The sequence below is a fragment of the Plectropomus leopardus genome, chromosome 15 (assembly GCF_026936395.1).
Source record: "Plectropomus leopardus strain MGB_pleo_1.0 chromosome 15, ASM2693639v1, whole genome shotgun sequence".
Lineage (NCBI taxonomy): Eukaryota > Metazoa > Chordata > Actinopteri > Perciformes > Serranidae > Plectropomus > Plectropomus leopardus.
This window is the reverse complement of record NC_142190.1, coordinates 29,378,946-29,400,160: the sequence shown is the minus strand read 5'-3', so window position 1 is coordinate 29,400,160 and position 21,215 is coordinate 29,378,946. Positions and strand designations below refer to the sequence as shown.

Below are 21,215 nucleotides of genomic sequence, written 5' to 3'. Positions count from 1 at the left end.
CGAGCGGGAGATTGCAGAGAGTGCAACAGAACCAGGAAGTACTCCTTCTGCTACTCATACAAAAAAAAGATGTGTACCTCTAGGGAAAATACCAGAAGAAATTGAGAAGAAAGATTCAGATTTGTTTTTAATATAAGGGTAGCAATAATTTAAAAAAATAAATAAATAAGACATTGGTTAGAAAAATGAAAACTTAAATAATCATAAATGGAACGATCTTGTGAATTAAATATATGAAATGGAGAAGATTACTATGAGAATTAGAAACCAAATACATATATTTGAAGAAAGATGTAAGAAATAGAATAAATATATAACATAGAATTTGGTAATCCTGTAACATGAAAAAAACTCTTCTTCTGTCTTTGCCCTTATTTATATAGTCTTCTTGAACCTTTTCTTATGTTACTGATTTTGTTAATTTAACTTCAAAAATGCTAAAGTGCACATATGTTCACGTGTACAGACAGTATGCACATTAATATGCTACTATCATAGTTATTAGTATCAGTATTTTACTGAAATGCCAGATTATAATCTCACATGACAGTGTTTAAATAAGCAGAATGCAGTTTGTCAGTGTTAATTCAAGTGTCCATCATATATTACATTTGTTAATCAGGTCATCTCTTTCAGATCAAAATATCTTTTACGAGAGTTGAGTACTGTAACAAAACTGATACCCTCTTGCTGTGAGGCGACAGTGCTAACCAACACACCACCGTGCTGCACATAAAAATGATCATTCTCATTACCTTGGTCCAGGTCCAGACTGCAGTACGACTTTTGGTAGTGCTTGGTCTGATTCTGGTTTCAACCTTGCGTTTCACTTTTTTCTTTTTTTTTTTAAAAGCAGAACATCTTGAATATTTGTCATTTAAAATAGCAGCAACGCACCAACGCATCATGACCCTCATCATTTTTAGGTCCTGTAGGCTATTGTGACAAGCACCGTTCAGTCGTGGGACCTACAACATTTAGAAAGTGCAGCTGGTATAGATCTTCTTTTACATTTACATGTGATGACCTTTGGAGGTAAGGATCATTAAATCAATGGCAGAACTCCTCTTTGCAGTGACAGGTCGACAGAACAGAGCAAAAAGAGTACTCGAGACTGGCACCAGACCAGCTTCCACACCGCTGACCAACCTTTGGCTGCTGGGTGCATCCCTCGGCTACCCCAAAGGATACACCATTCACTCATGATTCACAAAACAGGAAGTGACTTATCAGGCGGAGAACAGGCTGTGGAATGTAGCTCTATATATAAATCTTATGATTCTGAAAATACCAATGCTCCCCAAATCTCATCGGAAAATACAAACATTTCTGCAAACCTGTTATGTTTGATATAACATCTAGTTTGTGCTTTGCTCACTGGCTTCCATGTTTGCACATATGTACTGTACATTCATTTGTTCAAACCTATTTATGGGAGTATTGAAAACTATGTCAGCTTAACTTGATCTCAGACGATGTTTTGCTGAAATCTACAATGGATTCTCTCCTCCCAGCTCATCAGCGTCTCTACTCATGACTTTCTTCTTCTTCTGCGTGGGAAAAGCGCACCATGTAAGGACTATATCAAAGTGTTTCGGCGTGCAAATCAATGTTCACGTTGTGAATCCTTTGTTGTCCGTCACTGTGCTGTTTAGCTTAGTTGTTTGTTTACTTGTGTGATCATCACACGATCTGACAGAGGTCCGGATGCCTGTGGGAGTGCAGAGGGATGTTTGTGTTTGTTTGTACTGCATATATTAAAGTGCCTATTTGTGTCCTTGCTGGAGGGTCCATGGGGGATGAGGATAGGTGAGAGGTGCTGGAGAGCTGTTGGGCTTGGTGGTTTTGGAAATTTTAACATGACAAAATCAAATTTGGTGCTACAATGTTATTGATGAAGCTGTGAGGCTGCTGTTTGTCTGATGTGCTGAGGATGTTGTTAACTGTCACTGATATGTACCTGTCATAATGCTAATGAAGCACATATGTGAATATTTAATGTGTGTCAGGGTAGCAGTGTGACTCCAATATGCTCCTGCTCGTGTTTGACATGTTCTTGTCAGCACCATTAATAAGCAGCAATAACTCCGTCTCACTTATGTGAACTGCCATTGTCACATGAAATGATTTATGAAGCCTTGAATTTAAATCAAGAGGCCATTGTTGGAGCTGCGGGTGATGTGACACCTCATTCATTCCTATTCCTTTAACCTCACCCTGGTCCAGCTATCCCTCTTCGTCCTCCTCTAAAACATCCTTTTTCAATCTGTCTTCCCCTATCTCCTCTCACGTCTGTGTCGCACTGTATCTTTGTATCTCTTCCCATCATTACCCCTTTCTCTTCCTCTTGCTGTCCTTCCATTTTTTTATTTCTGGACAAACATTCCTCAGTCTCGCTTCTGTGTTGTTAACTAGCTTTCACGACTTCATTCCCTCCTTTGCTCCTCTCCGTCTCTTCCCCTCTATCTTCCCACAAGGTTGATAATTACAGTACTAGCAGCACCGTAGCTCATGGCCCAGTTTAGAAATGAAAAAAAAAAGGAGGAACGATGTTCTTTCATTAGAAGCAGAATCAAACACTACACAAGAGACAGACTCCCTTTTCTTGCATATATGCAGCACACGTGTGCACGCTTGGATGCAATCACACATGTACTGTAAGCATGCATGCATACGCAAAGAGTGAGAGCTAGAGAAAGAGGTGAGAAGGGAGGGCAGAGTCAGGGAGTCCTGAAAATATAAGCCAAGGAAAACCCCTGTTGTTTGGTGCGGCCAGAGCAGAAGAAGAAATGCCCTTGGCTGCTCAGTCATGCAGGCCCCAGTAATTACCTCCAACCTTATCAAGGGGAGCTCGGCGAGAGGGAGATCAGCGAGCGACATACTGAGCTCAAATCGAGCCAGATAAATACATTAGTGTAATGATAACCAACACCAAGCCGTACACCACGCTGATTAGCGATAAACCTCAACCACTGCTTATTTTTCAGAGCAATTACATTGCGGCGAAGGGTTTAAGTGTCCTTGATGGCAGCTGCGATGCATGAAGTGATTACCTTGGGTTCTTATGTGCATTGACCTCATTTATACAGACACACACATAATTGCAGTGCGAATGGTTGTACTGTAACACCAGGCTCCAGTCTCCCTCAGGTGATTTCTAAAATGATTATCAGTGCTGAATGTAAATTGATGAGGGGCATCCCTGTGTAGACGGGTTACTGCTGGGATTAGCAGCGCACCCAATTTAATAAACAAAATGCTCTTATGGCTATAATCTCTCATGCTTTTACAAAACTTGTACCACTTAATAATTTGTTTACCTCTGTCTGAAAGTTGCAAATTAATATTTCTCCCCACTCCCCAGCATAACAGAACCACAACCTACAATTACCACTTCGTGGTGATATGCCTCTGCGAACTCATCAAGTTGCAGTTACAGTTTACATCCATGTCTTTGAAAACATGGATGCTTCACACACATCTTCCCCCTGGCAGTTTCGAGATTAGTGTCACCTATTCAGTATCTGACCAAATATCTTCTCTCATGTCCCTGAGTTATAAAGCTGAGTAATGGCTAGAAGAGTGTTTTTGCAGAATATTATAATCAGTCACAGTGAAGTTGACCTTTGATCTTTTTAAATATAAAATGCAATTACTTCATCATTATATCCTGTTATTTACATTTGTGTAAAATTTGCCATAATTAGTGTATGAATCCTTGAATTATTGCCAAACGTGTTTCGTGAGGTCAAGTTGGATGTTTGTGCCAAATTTTAGAAAATTCCCTCCAGACCATCTTTAGATATCACACTCACAAAAGTAAATGGACTCAGTGTCACAATGATCTTTGATCACAAATTGTAATCACTTCATTGTTGAGTCCGAGTAGATGTTTGTGCCAAATTTGAAGAAATCAATTCAATGTGCTCTTGAGATACCGCATTTATGAGAATGTGACAGACAAGGTCACAGTTACCTTGACCTTTGACCTAGACTATCAATTTTGGATCAGTTCAACCTTGTGGATGTTTGTGCCAATTTTGATTACATTTCCTCAAGAAGTTTAAAATATCACATTCACAAGTATAAGTAGGATGCAAGCTAATGGTAAATTTGACCTCTGATCTTTGAGCACCACCAAATTCAATACATTTGTGCCAAATAAAAAATAAATAAAAAAAAAAATCCCTCAAAGCATTCTTGAACTATCATGTTCAGGTGAATGACACAGACAAGGTCATAATGACCTTGACCTTTGTCCTATGATCACCAAAATCTAATAAGTACATTGTGAAATCCAAGTGAACATCTGTTAAGGCATTGATATTGTGTTCACAAGAATGGGAGGGAAAGAAAACCCAAATACATTATGCATCCAGCCATGGCTATCACCAGCGCAGAGGCAAAAAAATGTCTCTGTCAACTGGAAGAACCATCATCCTTAAAAAAACTGTGAATTTCCCTTTCAGACTTACTTTGTGTCACATAAATCGTAACATAAAATTAGATCAACAGTTACACATACATCATCTGCAATAAAAGGTGATAATGTAAGCATTTTTGAGCACTGGCAGAGTAAAATTCAACCTACAGTGCATATACAGTTATCGTTTAAAGCCACATCCCTTAAGGCACTCTGCTTTTCCGCTTGTCAACTGCAAGTCATATTTTCGCTCATGTGCTGAGAGGTCAGTTGGAAATGGGCCTGCTGATGAGTCAACATGTTCGTGGGTGCGCTGACAACACCTGTGCGCTGATGTACATAAACAGACAGGGAGCTCTCTTTGACCCACACTCCACTGACCTGGATCAGCGAATGTTTTCTGTCACTCAAGCCCACACGTGTCCCAGGAGTGATGAATGTAGTCGCACACCTCCTCTCGGCGGGAAATACCCAGGACTGTCGAGGCTGCAGGTTGTGTTTCTGGCACAGCTAGTGAAAGTTGTGCAGGGCAGATGTGGGTGTGCTCACCCTGAAAAATAATGTGTAGTCCTCTCTGTTTCTTTAACTACAGAACAGGGATGCACCTCACACTAGGTGACTAACAGCAGATAGGATACATATGGCAAATTAATCATCATTATGAGCAGTCTCAGTTGGCTCAAGAGAACAGTTTTTGTCTTGATGTATTTACTGTATTATGATCAAAATATAATACTCACAGGGGAAAACTTAACAAGAGTTTGTAATCTAAGTCTGTTCAACAGAGCAGAAGTCAAACATATCCAATTCACCCTGAAAACAACCAGGTTAATTTCCCTTCACTATTCTAATGTCATCCTACTCCCTATTTGGACTTGGATGCATTTTCTTCTTTTTCATTTTCATGCAAAAAAAAAAAAAAACTTGTCTTGTAACATGGCTTCATTCTTAAGCCCCTCAGGGAGACTTTGTTCTCACATTGTTGTCACACATTAATGTCAAATCACCAGGCCTGTAGTGAAACATTTAATATAAAACATACACATGAGTTAAAAGGATTAGCTGATTGAATAATTACAGGATCAGCAGAAAAATGTGCAACTACTTATATATTAATAAATATTTTAATTTTTTCAAGCAAAAATGCCAAACGTTGAGTTTTCAGGTCCAGGTGGTAAATTAAACATCTTTAGGTTTCAGAATGTTAATAAGATAAAGCAAGCAATTTAAATGCCACACGTTAGAGTCAGAGCAGTTATAATGGGCATTTTTCAATATTTTCTGACATTCTGTACGTTACCCATTAATGACAATAATTAAGGCACAACTCCACTTTACACTGCGTGGGAGTACTTGTTAGTGATTTATAACAGTGGTATTCAGACCTTTTATTTAAAAACTCAAAAAATTAAAAGTAACAATACATCAATGTAAAATCTCTCAGTAAAAATCCAGCATTCAAAACGTTGTTTAAGTAAAAGTAGCAAAGTATTACCAGCAAAACGTACTCAAATTATCAAAATTAGAAACACAGAAATAGAAAAATGGCCCCTGTGAATTATGCATTATTTCATTTGGTACTATCATTATTTAGTCTGATGCAACAACGTGCAAGTAACATTAAAATCAATTCTCAATTCAGCACATAAGAGTGCTGATTTCTGGATTTGCTCTGATCCACTCTGCACTAAGGCGGTCTGTCAAATTATGGTATGAAAGCAGAATAAAGTGTGTATAAGATTATGGAGTTTTTATATATAAAAACATTATATGAGCTGCAATAATGTAAACATATAAAGTCAAAAACAACACATTACACAAAAAGTAAAAATTTTGCCTAACATAAATAAAATTGGTTGTTTTAGGCTTAAATATTTTGCTGTTGACGTCCTCACATCACAGGAAAACACAACACACACACAGGCAGCGAGACTTCAGTCTCAGCTCAGGATGCCATTACTCCACTATGTCTTTACATAGCAAACAGTGGTTTGCTGCAACATTAATGCTGTGAAAGTCACACACAAAAACTTTAAGTGCTTAAGTAAAATACTCAGAGAACTTTCCACTACTGCATTATAAGATGATTTACTTCAAACATTAGATTCATTTGGATTATGGTCTTATGAAACCATGCATGCTTTTGGCCCCTGCCATCTAAAATATGCCCTTCCTGTTTGAATACAAGTATGCCCTAACATGCCCAAATCACTAAACATGACCTTTGAGTCAGAAGCTTTCCGAGTTATCGTCTTCTCTGTTTACCCCTGTGGAGCAGTGGAGACTACATGTGCACACTACACATCCTCGTGATACAAACACAGGCTTTTTGCTCATGTAAACAACTCTGTGTGCTTTGCTAATCCAACCAGAGGTAGACTGCTGTCACAGTGTGTCACTATCTGTCAGTGTACTTCCCCAAGGCTTATGAAGGGGGAAAAAAGTTGGCGTGCCTACTAATGTGTGCTCACTCCTATGTGGCTTGGACACAAACCATTAAGTTTAAAGGGACACTCCAGTGATTTTACACATGTGGCTGAGCTTAGCTATCACAGGAAGGACAACTCAGCCTGTGAGAACATGTGTATTATGTCTTCCATGGCTCTGGAGGAAGCTTTCTGAAGCTTGGAAAAATAACACAGATGATACCCTCTACAAATACAAAAAAAGATTGGTAAACTAACAAATAGAGTACGGCTCTGCAAATACATAAACAAAATCCACAATTTAAAAAATATTTGAATACGCTAATTTATGACTATGCGTTACATACACAAATACCCACTGTGTCAAGTAATGACAATGATTAACCTATCACTGATTGTAAAAAATAAAAAATGTAAAAAAATAAAAAGCTTCTAGAAATATTACGTGTCAAATTACATGGCGATCACATGCCATCTGAAAATAGTTGATTGATTACAGGTTTTGCATTAACACACGTATTGTTCATCTGTCCACACAAATGATATTGAGACAAATATATTTCCATAAGGTCAGTTTGGGCTTGATACTTAAAACTGAAGTTGTGGAGTTAAAAAAGTGTGCATTTAAGAGCCAGTAATGGTCTGATGAAAGATACTATCCAGTTGTATTATTGAAAATTGAGCTATATTTGAGACTAAAAGTAAGGAGTGTTTTGGCTCCTGCTGCTTCAGTCATTCTCTTTCTAACCCGTCTCTCATCAATTTTTCTGACTTATTGAAGTGTTATACTAAATCTCTTAAGCACTCCATTAATTTATCCCCTGCAGCAGATTGAAAGATTTTTTTTTAAATGTCTCTAGACCCATATATGAAGACACACATTATTCAAACATCTGGTATATTTGTATATTTGTGAGTTTCACATGTGTCATATCAGCATGTCTAAAGTGAGATAATATGTATGAGCTGACTGTCAACGGGGATTGGAGGTGATGGTGGATGGTGCATCACCGAGCCAAGTAGGCAGCGAGCTGCAGGACACTTTTCAAAACCAACAAAAAACAAAAACAGCTGCTTTCTAGCAAGCCATCAGTAACCTGGTACATTTCCAGCCACTGAGCTGGAAAAAAGCTCACCAAAAGTGATAATTCATAGCCAAAACAAGATCTTTTCCTAACCATAACCGAGTGGTTTTGCACCTAAACCCAGCAACACATTAACCACAGCATTTGTTTGAACATGAAGTTTCAATGTATCAGTGACACAACAACTAACATAAATATGTGATGTATGCTTGGTTTTCAGAACCGTACAACACCGACATTTACTCTGCCGATTGCATTGCTTTTACATAATAACTGTCAAAATGAGTAAAGCCTATAAATTTTGTGGATGGGGAGAGTATATTGAGGTACACACAGATCAAACCTACACACAAAAATTATTTCTCCAAGTCTTTCGAAACAGATTCAAAAGCATTCACAGACATCAAATCATGTTTTAAAAATTCTGCACTGTATTAGAGTCTGAGGGTACCAAAAAGCCCTTTTCCCACTCAGTAAAAACATTTAGTACTGATTACATATACAAAAGTCCTGTGACCATAAAGAGTACTGTCCAGCACTCTGCTGTGAACTATTTCATACATAGGATAGGAGCAGCCCAAGAACTGCCTTGTATATAAACCAGCCTGCGCACATTGCCAGAGCAGACCACACTCCCCGGGAGTAAAGCTCAGTGTGAGTCATGGCTTTACAGTTTGTGATGAATCTAAGGGAAGCATGGTAAGCTGTATCACTCATACGCAATGGCAAAACAAGTGTGTGTGTGTGTGTGTATGTGTGTGTATGTATGTGTGTGTGTGTGTCTGTGTGTGTGCATTACGCAGACACAGATGCTGTCAGGACAGTGAGAGGGGAGCAGTTGTCAGAATATGCATGGGATGTGGTGGTGTATCTGCTATGTGATGACACTGAGTCGAGTCACTTATGCACATTTTGTTAATTTGCATGTTGTTAGAAGCCTTGTTGATGCATTCGTCTATTAGAGCCAAAATAAGAGCTTTGCAAGTTCACAGTAGATGGAACACACATGGAAAGATACTCAAAATAATTTCAAAGAGTAGTTTAGTAAATCCACTTTCTTGAGTTAATAAATTATCAGTAGTCACTTTATTGCAGCATCTATTGATCTTGCAAAAAGAGTTCTTCCTAAGAATATCTGATATATATCTTCTGGACTTCAAAAGTCTGTGTAAACTCTATGACACAACCTGGGACACCCTGTCCCTAAACTACGAGTCAATGTCTCATTCACCTCCACCCCCACTCGTTTTAATGCCTACATATAACATCTGGCGGTCACACAGAATTCATAATCGCTGTTATGTAACTTGTGTTTTTACGTCCAATAACAGCTAATGTTTAACTCAAACAAACCCAAAGTGTCTTTCTAAGTGGCTGATATGAAAGCAGTAACAGTCTCCACCTTCACTGATGACCAAGACTGTGTTTGAAGGCTGTTTAAACAACTGCCGTAAGCGCGGAGAGGCTTCGGCAGATGCAGCAGAGGTGGAGTGACAGAATAAGGACTATGAATGAGCGGCCGGGTGGGTGTAAATTTGCCCCAAACACTTTCAGAGGTTGACACTGTAAAATATCTGCTTACCAGCAGTTGTACATGTATTGCAACGACTGTAGTAGTTCTACAACTACTCTCAGTTGCACATTCTGTCTTTGACACTCCATACTGTCATCACTGCTGCTGGCTGTTTGCCAGGTAATTCTGGCATAATAGCGTGATCCTATGAACCAGCCTCCCAAAATCATAATCAGGAATGATTTGTTATTATTAAATCAGTTACATAGCAAATTTATAAGAAATTAAAGAAAAGTTTACAAGTACTATTTGTTGTAAGGGCTAATGCAGCTGTGAATGTTGATCGTCAAAAGAAAATTGTTCTGTCAGTTTACAGTAATGCATAACACTGAAAGTTATGAAACCTCATTATGACCACTCATTTATTGACAAGTATCTCCCAGTTCTAAATAACAACAACTTTGAAAAACTTTGCCAGAATTTTCTTTCATAGGGGTAGCGAGATGGGACCACTGACAATCTTGGGATGGTACACCAAAACCAAAACCCGTAACTGGATTTCAGGAATTAGATGATGTATTGGCCTAAAAAGGCTGGTTGAATGTAGAACATTTAGAAATCGCATACTGACATAATTTGGTTTCTTGTTTAAAGGCCAATACTAAGTTTCTGGTGTGGATAGATAAATAGTGGTACAATTAACATTGTGAGTTTCACAGCAGTCCTGTTTTAAAGCTGTAGTTGGTAACTTTAATAAACCCAAAAATAACTTTTTTTCATATTTGCTGAAACGGTCACTATTCACACAACACCAAATAAGACAGATAATCTGTGAAAAAAAAACATATTTCTCTGCCTACTCTATTGCCTTGTAGCGCTTCTAATTGCATAACTGCACATGAATGAAAACAACCAATCAGATTGTAAGTGTGTCAGTGCTGTCAATCGCTGCTCATGGACTGCAGTCAACTGTCAAAGGCAGGCATTGAGGCAGCACTGATCAAATATGAATCACATTCCTGTTACTAAATTGCCTATTTCTCACCTCACATGGATCAAGAAACATATTTTAGTGTACTGTTTAGCTGTAAAATGAGAAAGTTTGCTCCAGCCAGTGGGCGGTGCTTGGAACCTCAGTCAACTGTGTCCAACATGGCAGCTGGGTCACAAACATTCTCTATTTACAGCTTAAGAGTACACTAAAATATTTTACTAAAAACATTTGATGCAAGAAAAAGGCAATACAGTGACTGTATCTTATTTTATTTTTTATTGACTAATTGTTTTTATTAACTTTTGACACAAATTGCAGATATACATGAACTGCTGTCAGTATCACAACATATATTAATATCAGGGTAATGAGGAAGTTTTGGGTTGTTTTTTTTTAAAGGACATAGTGACAAATAAAAAACATATTTGACATTCTCTTAATAAATGCATGCATCATATTATACAGCCCTAGTGCCTCCTCCCTAGCTTTAAACATAACGTGTCCTGCCACTTCTAGCCGAGCAACAGAGAGCTCCACAGATAAAATCTCAATTAATGAATAAATCCGCTGTTAACTAGAATGAGTGTGTGGCGGCTGCCACCTACCCACCAACATTTTTTTTGCAACAAAGCATGCTGATAGTTATAGCAGCCTTTGAGTATGATATGATCATTAGGTAGGCAAGGCAAGGCAGTTTTATTTGTGTAGTATATTTCATACAAAGTGTTTAACAGAGTAACACAATATAAAAAAGCTCTGACAAGAGGTGCAAAGATAAAAAGATTATTTAAAGTGATTTACTCAAGTTAAAAAAAAAAGTTTATAGTCATTACCAGGTGTAAAAAAGGAGCACTTTTAGCTTTGACTTAGAGGTCAGAATCAGGGCTTGTCTAACATCATCTGGAAATTTATTCCAGGTTTGTGCTGCATGATAACAAAATGCCTCTTCAACATGGTTGAGAGCAGTCGATTTTTTACACCTGAATTTCAGATGGATGTTTTATTATTTGTTCCCAGAAAGTTTTAAGTAATTTGTATTCGATCAGCGCTGCGTAGTTTGACAGCTCAGCCGCAGTTCATGAGCAGTGATTGACATGACTGACAGCTGCAGAGAGATCCCTCAGCTCTGATTGTTTTTGGTGTGCAGTGGTCGATGGCAGCGAATGCCGTTTAGAGGCAATAGGATGGGAGGATGAAGATGGTTTTTCTTTCATGAGCTGTCTGGTGCTTCTGTCAGAATATAGTGACAGTTTCAGCAAATATGTCACAGAGATATTTTCATAAAACATTACCAACTAATGGAGCGGCCAGTAGCTCAGCTGGTAGAGCGGGCGCCCTATGTACAGAGGCTATGTCCTCGTTGCAGTGAATGTGGGTTCAAGTTCTGGCATCGGCCTTTTGCTGCGTGTCATTCCCTCTCTCTTCCCCTTCTCACGCTTAAGCTATCCTATCTTGAAAAAATAATAACCAACTAATGTACAATAAAGGGGGCAGCACTTATATCAAGGTGGCCACACCTCCTCCATCCCCCCTCAGGGCTGCCACTACCCCGTGATGAAGGCACACTGACTTCTAGAGCACAACAGTTTAAAATATGACTCTAGGCCTCAATAGTCCAGTGTTGCAATATTTGTATGGTAATAAGGTGGCGAGAGTCCACCGGAGCAGTTTTTGTTTTATCATCTATGAATCTATCCTGCAGCTGCAGTAAAACACAACCACTATAGTATTTGCTGGGAGCTTTCATTACACTGGATCAGAATTTATTGTGCTTTGGGATGAGGATTGTGAAGTTGGAGCCAGCTCTGCTAACTGAAACATTAGTTTTAGTGCCCCTGACACCAAGCATGGGAGTTTTGATTGCAGCCATATTGCACAAGCTGTCTATTGAAGTTGTGCCTAAATGTGGTTTTCGTTCTCTCTCACATACAGCCGTCACTCTTAATGAAATGACAGTGTCATCTCATTCACTCTCTTCCTCTGCCATCCCACCGCTCACTTCTCTCCTCCCTGATCCTCCCATCTCCCTTTCTTTCTCTCTCTCTCATCTCTCTGTTTTGCATCTGTGGGGACAAGTAATGAACAGCGTCCCTGCTCTGATTGGATGATGTATGATGTTATTAGGTGGGATGAAAGCGTACATAACTCAAAGGACATGGAATGGGGAGAAAAAAAGGGAGAAAGAAGAAGAAAGTGCAGGAGTGGAGATACTGAAATGTTTTGACAAGCAGCTTTGAAAGAGAGAGGTTGGGGACTGCTGCGGATGCTTGCATGTAACAATGGGAGTAGGTCACAGTTTCACTGATGCCTCAACCCTGGCACACTTCCTTTGGGAAATAGTCCTACAGATCTCATCCCTGCATCCTGTGCCACTCTCCTGCTCCCTGTGCCAGTCTGAAGACGACAGGCAGATTGCGCAGTGCCCTAGGCCCCTCCCTGGGGTGTGTGTGTGAGGCCACGGGCGAGGTTTAGCAGAGGGGGAACTCCCGGGTGGTTCTCAGTCCTCCAGAGGCTCTGTTATAAACTGCTCCTTCATCCATGTTTTATCTGGCTTATTAAAGCTGCATTGAAGGAGACTGGTCAGTTCAGACTAACGACTGAGCTTTAACCTGAGTCAGGGGACCTGCGGCAGGGTCCTCCTTGCTGTTAGAGTAGCTTGCTGGCCAAGGCAGCGAGGTGCTGAGCTCGGGAGACAACTTTCCACGCGCACGGGGGGCTCTAGTGATGTCTGAGAGCTGCTCAAATGATTCTGTCTGTTTCTTAAATGAACGCAAAGTAGGCTGCAGGGACTCCACTCATGAAACATTCAATCTCTCTATTCACCCTCCACCACCCAGCCCCCCTGATTATATATCTTTTATTTAGCGGGAGACAGACTAACTCTCTCACTTGACTTCATCCTCTGATGGCCCAAGCCTCTTGCTAAAAATATCACTGGTGGCAAGCCAGTGGACTGATGCTTATAAGCTTAAGTTAGACATGCATTTTATTCATCAGTTAAACTACTAGCTGCTACAGAATTTCACAATCATTGTATGTTATGGATCCACAGTGTTGGGTCAATAAGTCCAAACATATACCTGGTCAATTTACTGATTAACTAACAAATTGTTGTTCACCGTCTGAAACCTGAGCAAATTGTCTTGATCTCTTTCAAAAACATGGGAAGAAGTCGATGGGCAACTTAAGCAGAAATGACCCAAAAATTAGTAAGAAATAAGTAAAAACCAAAATAAAAAAAACAACAACAAGATAATTACCTGAAATTTATTTTAAAAAAGAAAAAACAATGGTTTTATTAAAACACAACAGTAAGTTAAAAAAAACACACCATAAAATGAGCTGAAAAGGTGCTAGAAGTAGCACTTGGAATTTAAAAATATAGTTTCTTCTGGACATTTTTCCCTTTTTAATTTTTTTTCTAAATCTAAATCTAATTCTTGCAATTTGGAGGACATTTCTTGCCAAATTGCTCATTGCTTTTTCCCTCTTTTTTTCAAAAGAAAATCAAACCAATCAGTTCAATTAGTTCAATGGTTTAAACACTTGTGAAAGATGTCTGAACGCAGCACAATAAAAGTGATGTCAATCCAGGTTTTAAAGGGTTAAATACTAAAATACTGAAGTCTTGCACTGAATATTTTTACATATTTTCTGCTTTACAGAGAAATCTTTAACGTCTAATACAGGTTTTATACTTCTGCGATGAGCTGACATCATATCTATGGCACAGGCTCTGTGCAGACATACAGGCCACACCTCAGCCTGACGTACATCACATCAGAAATGTTACTACATGTTGAGGCTACATAGACCTCCTGTTTATTTTTATATTTATTATTATTATATTATTAAAACCATTTTCCCCAGAAAACATGAAGCTTCAGTTTACTTTTATTTCACTGAGAAACAACAAAATATGAAGACAATAAAGCCTTCACAAAAAGCAAAAAAAAAAAAAAAGCATTTTAAGTCTTGTGTGTGATTTATCCTGACTTCATATGAGAAGAGGAAAGACCCCTAGGCTAATTTATGCAATGTAAAATGTCATAGGCTTGTGCTAATAACATTAGCATGTTGTATATGTGGGGCAAATGTGTCTAGTATAAGACACATTTGGCAAATTTAAGGCAAATTTCATAAAGTGACCTTTGATAAAGGATGTTGTTGTTCCTGACTTCCTGAGTAGAGGTAAAAGACCACCAGCTGCTGGGCTTAATTATGCAAGGAAATGTCATCGGCTTATCCTCATAAAACTAGTATATTGTACTTGGGGGGGAAAACGTGTGAGGTAAACAGGGTTGCAGCAGTATACCGGTTGTATACCAAGGTATATTATTGACTGTTATCATACTGTGTACATTTGCTTATTTGCAGTGCTGAAAAAGAAAGCAAACAGACCAAAATCTTTTAACTTTATTAGTATATTTTCAAAATAGATACCTTTTGTTTTTTTTTACAAGTACTCAAAAAACTGGTTTAATAAATTGCTTGTTCAACAATGACAAAAAAATAATTTGATTAAAGGCCATTGTGACTGATGATCTGTGATATTTTCTGAGACAGTACTATTAAAATTAAAATTTAAAATTAAAATTATATTGTTGCAGCTCTATTTGCAAAAGACAAGTGTTTTGCCATAAACCATGTGAGTTATAATGGAACTAAATTTTGTCCTTTTATTAAATATTGTCACTATTAAACCATGTTTTATACAGAAACCCCATCACCACCAAGAGTTTTTAAGGTGTAATTGCAGAGCAACACAGACACACCACCTCAGAAATTTAAGTGGCTTTACCTGCTTTCGCAAGTTTTTTAAGCTACGGGGTAGGCTCCATGTAGGCCCTACACACAACTAAAGATCAGCCTTTAAATACAATATAATTAGCTGCAGTCTTTTCTTTTGTAGCAAGTGTTTTGTTGTTGGATAAGTCTTCCTCTATTATGGTAATGATGTTAGAGATCAATCACCATCTGTTCTGCCAGGCATTTTCCCTCCTGAAAAAACTCCCTAAAGACCTTACTCTGATGCCCAATAGGTATTTTCCATGCCTGTGATTTTTAAATGCTTTTGTTATTCACATACTGGAAGTGAAGGACTACAATAATATTAAATATAAATACACCTTACACTGACACTGTATGAGTTCAAGTCTTGTTTATCAACCACTTTGCATTATGGTATAAGTATAAAGCCCTAACATGCAATGACAATGACAATCTTGACTTAGTGATGTTTGGCAGATATAATGTTGAACAGTGTCATCATCTTTATTTCATGTGTTAGCATGCTGTCAATTGTTTAATAACTTTAAAGGATTATGGTAATGTTGTCAGTTTTGTAACTAGCATTGGAAAATATTAAATTTGAGTTGATTATGGTACTAGAAAAAAGTTGGTGGATCAACAAATTTATTGGGATTCATCATCAAAAAACCATAAACGTCTCTAAAAATCCATCCATTATGCTTTCGGATAGTACACAAACTATCTCAAAATATAGCACACATTTAAGTCCTCTGTGGTCATTATAATAAAACACTGACATATTCAACTAACCCTTTCCTTTTCCAGGTTTTTTCCCCAGCCTCTGTTGGCACCTGACTAATACAGTGTTGTTTCCTGTGCTTCCTTTCAGAGCCGCAGCTGAAAGGCATTGTTACTCGGCTATTCAGCCAACATGGATACTACCTGCAGATGCAGCCTGATGGCACCATGGATAGCACAAGGGACGAAAGCAGCTCATTTTGTGAGTGTGTGTTTTTTGCCTGTGACCTACATGTCTTTGCTTGTGGCTGTGTTGTGTGTCATTTTGAACAAATTACTCACAGACTAGTCTCCAGCACTAGTTAGAGGAATTAGGAAGAAGCCATACAATTATGAATGCATGTAACACCTGGGGCCAGATGTATAAACAATGCATATGCACAAAAAAAACATGCATCCCCTTTTTTCCCCACAGATTAACAGGTATTTATAAAGACAGAATGTGAAGTGAGGATGTGCGCACGTCAGTTACGCAATCTTCAGACCAGGTGTACACATGCTTTTAGCTTAAATAGTGAGGGAATATAATGAAGAGAAAGAAAAAAATGGTTTATTATTATTCTTATTTGAGCCATAACCTTCTTGTTAATGATTGTTTAATTTGATCTAAAATTGTGAAGCACTTTGTAAAGTCAGTTTCAACATCAGCACTACAAATGTATCACACTGATTTCCTTATGATGTTTAATAATTAAAATGATAGGCATTTTACCATGATAATGTTTAGCAGGAACATGTGATAAATTAGTGGTACAGATGCCACAAATCGCCACAGCTGTGCATAATGACAGCTGCTCTGGAACTTTGCTGATGCAACACGATCAGTGAAATTGCATCTCTTCCATGCCATATTTGAGTCGTGATGCCCGAATAACTATCGATATGCAAACAGCAGTAAAGCCTGTTTTTATATCAATTTATGGCAAACTGTGGGAGTGAAATTAAGCTTGTGCACATGTGCCCAGCTCCACAATGATTGAGAAATGTGGAGCAGCTCACATTCTCACTGGGAGCCAGATTTCATGTCAGCTCATCTGTCAAATTTGTTCCAATTTGTATGGTCATGTTTGTCTTTAATAGGAAGGACCATCACGTCACACTGCCACACTCTGATAATTTAATGTGTCCTTGCTCATATGCAGAAATGCTTGGCATATGTGCTTGTCTTTACAAGCCGTTTTTGTTTTAAATCACAGATGGAGATTCTGATTGGACAGTATTTGAAGATCATAAACCACAGTCTGAGTTGAAAGTGCTTCTAAGTGACATACTGCCACCGGATGTTCATCCTGACCTTCAGCAATCTAATTGTGGTTTTCAGATCAGAAACTCTGAGTCTTCTCTTGCTCGTTTCATTTCTTTGAATTGCCTATTTGACCTTCCAGACTCAGACATGTGCCCTTTTTCAGACTGCAGCTTGACTACGCCACTTTTTAAAAAATGAAAGTTGTAGTTATTCAACAACCCACGTTATATCTTGATGAGGTGACTTTTACTGTTAACAGGTTTAGTTTAACCAACCCATATATATGGTATCTACCCATCCTAGAAGCCAAACATCTCTATTATCATCCTGGTTTTGAGGCAGAATAAAGCATATTGAAGGTGACTTAGTGCTGTTTAAAAAGTTAGACTAAACTTTGAAAAGGCTTAAGAAAAACACAGCATGAAGCAGCGACACTGTAGCCACTCAGGCTAATACAATGAAGAGAAAAAAGCAGTCTCTGTTGCTATACAGTGTTGTAGTTTGATTTCACAATCTCCCCTGACTTTTTCTTTCTTCTCTTCCTCTCTTTGTTGTGCCCCATCTCTCCTACTTTATTCTCCAATTCAGCACAGTTCAACCTAATTCCAGTGGGACTGCGGATTGTGGCAATCCAGGGGGCAAAGACAGGATTATACCTCGCCATGAATAGTGAAGGATACCTGTATACCTCGGTAAGTATGCCTCATAGTCATGTGTACAAAGAAGAAACTAATTTCCATTTGATCGCATATACATTATAAAAAAAAAAAATGCTGTGACAGTAAATCTTAGTGAGAACCGAATTATGATTGCTCTGTTTTGTTCTGTAATGTAAGTGTTCAGGTTAGGATATAAGCTTTATGTCTTTCTGTGCATGGGTCTGACACAACAGAGAAGCTCTCACCTGTCAAAAGGCGAAATACAAATGAGGGCTTTATCTTCGACTGTCGTTTTGGATTTTAACGGTTCAGCTGTCCATCAGTTGAGCTTCAGTTTAATGTCTCTCTTAAATCAGGATGATATGAATGATGAGGATCAGAGTGCAGTGTGAGGACTGCCTGTTTTTGTTATTTTGTTCTGGCAGTGGTTTTCACAGCGTTAGTAGCTGTGAAACATCCTTTAACATGTTGTACAGGTAGTTGTATGTGTACTTTTGCTTGATTGTTTAAGAGAATGAGGTAAGACATTTAGTATGTTTTCACAGAGATGAAAAAACCATTAACGGTCATGTTTTTGGGGTATCCTGTTTATGTGTTTGAACAAGTAAACACCATGCCCTGTTGTCAGAAACCTGAGTGAGCCCATATCAACTTAGCAAAAAAGCCTTAATATTTTAGCTTAGGTACTCAAAAAGAAGTAGGCATGCTATTGCATGTATATACCTTATACCTTATTATACCTTATTATCATGCTGCTGAATGCTGCACAGGCGGGACTTAAGCCAAGTGACGTGACAGAAATAAAATGGCGGCAAAGACTTATTTATTTTTTAGTACATATTCCAAATGTTACTACTGCGACAGGTGCTTTTTACGCCTATCATGCCTAAAAGTTTGCATACTGACATAATGACTGTGATCAAATTCTGCAGCCAGTTATCAACTGATCTATTAAATACATAACAATCTGAATCATTCAGTAAAGGCGTCTGAGACTGCAGAGAAAGAGAAAAATGTCTGATTGATTCATAACATGAACCAGTTCCAGGTAACCAAGAAATAGAAATATGTGAAGCTGTACCAGGAGAAACTCTCTGAAGTGCAATACCCATGACAGCGTTTGTGTAACAACTTGTTTTGTCTGATTTAGTTGATGCTGCAAGCACTTTATTAGCTCTTAAGTGTCGTTTCAATTCTGTCTAATAAAGTGTCAGAGGGGTATCAACCAATTATCCATCAGGGCTGCAAATTGATTTTCAGTACTACTAGACAAAACCTACAACACTAGCTCCAATATGCAATCTAATCAGCACTATAGACAGGGCTTTCATCAATGCTTTAATGAGATTATATGGCCAAAACACTTATTGATATTAACAACTAAAATTAATTAACTTTATTATCTAATATTACCTATTACACTGATCATGCAAAATCATATTTTTTTCAGCAAGGAAGCTTTGAAGCCCATCACAGCAGCTTGTGGAGTTTCAGTGTATGGTCAGCACCCTGAACAGCATTAGCATCAATTTCAGTGTATGGTCAGCACCCTGGACAGCGTTAGCATCAGTTTCAGTGTATGGTCAGCACCCTAGACAGCGTTAGCATCAGTTTCAGTGTATGGTCAGCACCCTGGACAGCGTTAGCATCAGTTTCAGTGTATGGTCAGCACCCTGGACAGCGTTAGCATCAATTTCGGTGTATGGTCAGCACCCTGTACAGCGTTAGCATCAGTTTCAGTGTATGGTCAGCACCCTGGAAAGCGCTCGTAACGCTGCTTATCAGTGTCACTCAACCACTCGGTTCATAATACATAGCTATTATGGGAAATTTTAACTATTTACTGACTGCTATTGTTATTTACCCATTTATGTATACGGTAACCACACAGTTAAAAAAAATCTGTTAAGCTATATACATTTAGCTATGAATAACAATGACCAGGCTAAGAAAGCATATTCATATCTCAAAAATTAATGTGTCAGTGTAACCTACAGTATACCTACTGTATATTAAGTTGTAATATGTATATTTTAGAAATTTTACTCGGTCTCTTAAACATGCAGTCATATATTCTCGCTTGTAAAAACACACACGAATGCATGCACACGCGCACACACACACACACACACACACCACACACACACACACACTTATAAAGATAGATATGGTATCGGATGCTATAGAAAGTAGGGCTGGGCAATATGGCTAAAAAAATAATGCAATTGCAATATTTTTATGCAATATCCCGATACAAAATATACATCTTGATATTTTGAAATCCCCTCTAAACCACTATAGACTACTAAAACTACAAATCATTTAATTAACTACAGTTACAATAAAGTTAAATAAAGTAACTACTGTCATATAATGAAGTTCAAAAAGCACTGCTTTTATAAAATTAAATAAAATACTATCATAATAAAGTTTAATTAAATATTGTCATAATAAAGTTCAATAAAATACTGTTACGATGAAGTTAAAGTACTGTTATAATTAAGTTAAATAAAAGTACTATCATAATAAAGTTAAATTAAGTACTAACATAATAAAGTTACATAAGGTGCTGTTCAAATAAAGTTAAATGAAGTATTATTTTATTGCTTTAATCAAATAAATCAAAGTGGAACCAATGGTGTTTTTATGCACCTGACTCATATCGGCCAGAAATAATGTTGTTTTTTATAGTAGTTGTTACTGGTTAGTGTAAATTAAAACTGTTACAACTGCACCTTTAAACATGAGGACTTGTTTACTAAGAGATGGAAACAAACTAACAGCTCTCCAGGTCATATACTAACAATATTTTCAAGTTGCACAGGTGCTCCATGGTTGCAAAATGCATTAAATTGTCATGGTCTGGTGCTAAGCACATACAAAAACATGCTACTTGCCTGCTCACACATTATCATTCAGGTGAAAGTGACATCATGTTTGAGAGTCTTTCTTTGCATGCATGTCTGTCCGATGGAGAGAGCTAGCTAACTGAAATGCTGAAGAAAGTATCATGCCAGTGGCTTAAAAAAAAGATGTGACAAAATATGCTCAATGTTTGCAATATAATCATCTCATACATCCCAATTTGGAGGAAACTGCGATACATATATTCAATGTATCGCCCACCCGTAGTACAAATTAATGTTTTCAATAAAATAAATATCAGAGGATAATACAGCATGGTGGTGCAGTTTACTGGACACTTGTGTATAAAGTAAATGTCAGTGCCGCCCTACAATAATGTTGTATATTTCTCCTGAGTGGTTATTTGTGTGTTGTTTCCAACAGAGCCCTGATTAGCATGCATTACTCTTTGTTG

The 21,215-nt window shown here is 38.0% G+C and overlaps 1 protein-coding gene and 1 long non-coding RNA gene across 2 annotated transcripts in view; one reads left to right on the top strand and one right to left on the bottom strand.

Annotated features, from left to right (window-relative positions):
- LOC148187344 (uncharacterized) overlaps window positions 1-21,215 on the bottom strand; it is an 84,621-nt gene that overhangs the window by 38,896 nt on the left and 24,510 nt on the right. The window lies entirely within an intron of this gene.
- The window catches only part of fgf11b (fibroblast growth factor 11b), a 52,271-nt gene that overhangs the window by 9,374 nt on the left and 21,682 nt on the right, over window positions 1-21,215 (top strand). Inside the window, exons 2-3 of the mRNA XM_042499385.2 lie at window positions 16,083-16,193; window positions 17,826-17,929. Of these exons, the coding sequence (XP_042355319.1) occupies window positions 16,083-16,193; window positions 17,826-17,929 (215 nt within the window). The remainder of the gene's footprint in view (window positions 1-16,082; window positions 16,194-17,825; window positions 17,930-21,215) is intronic.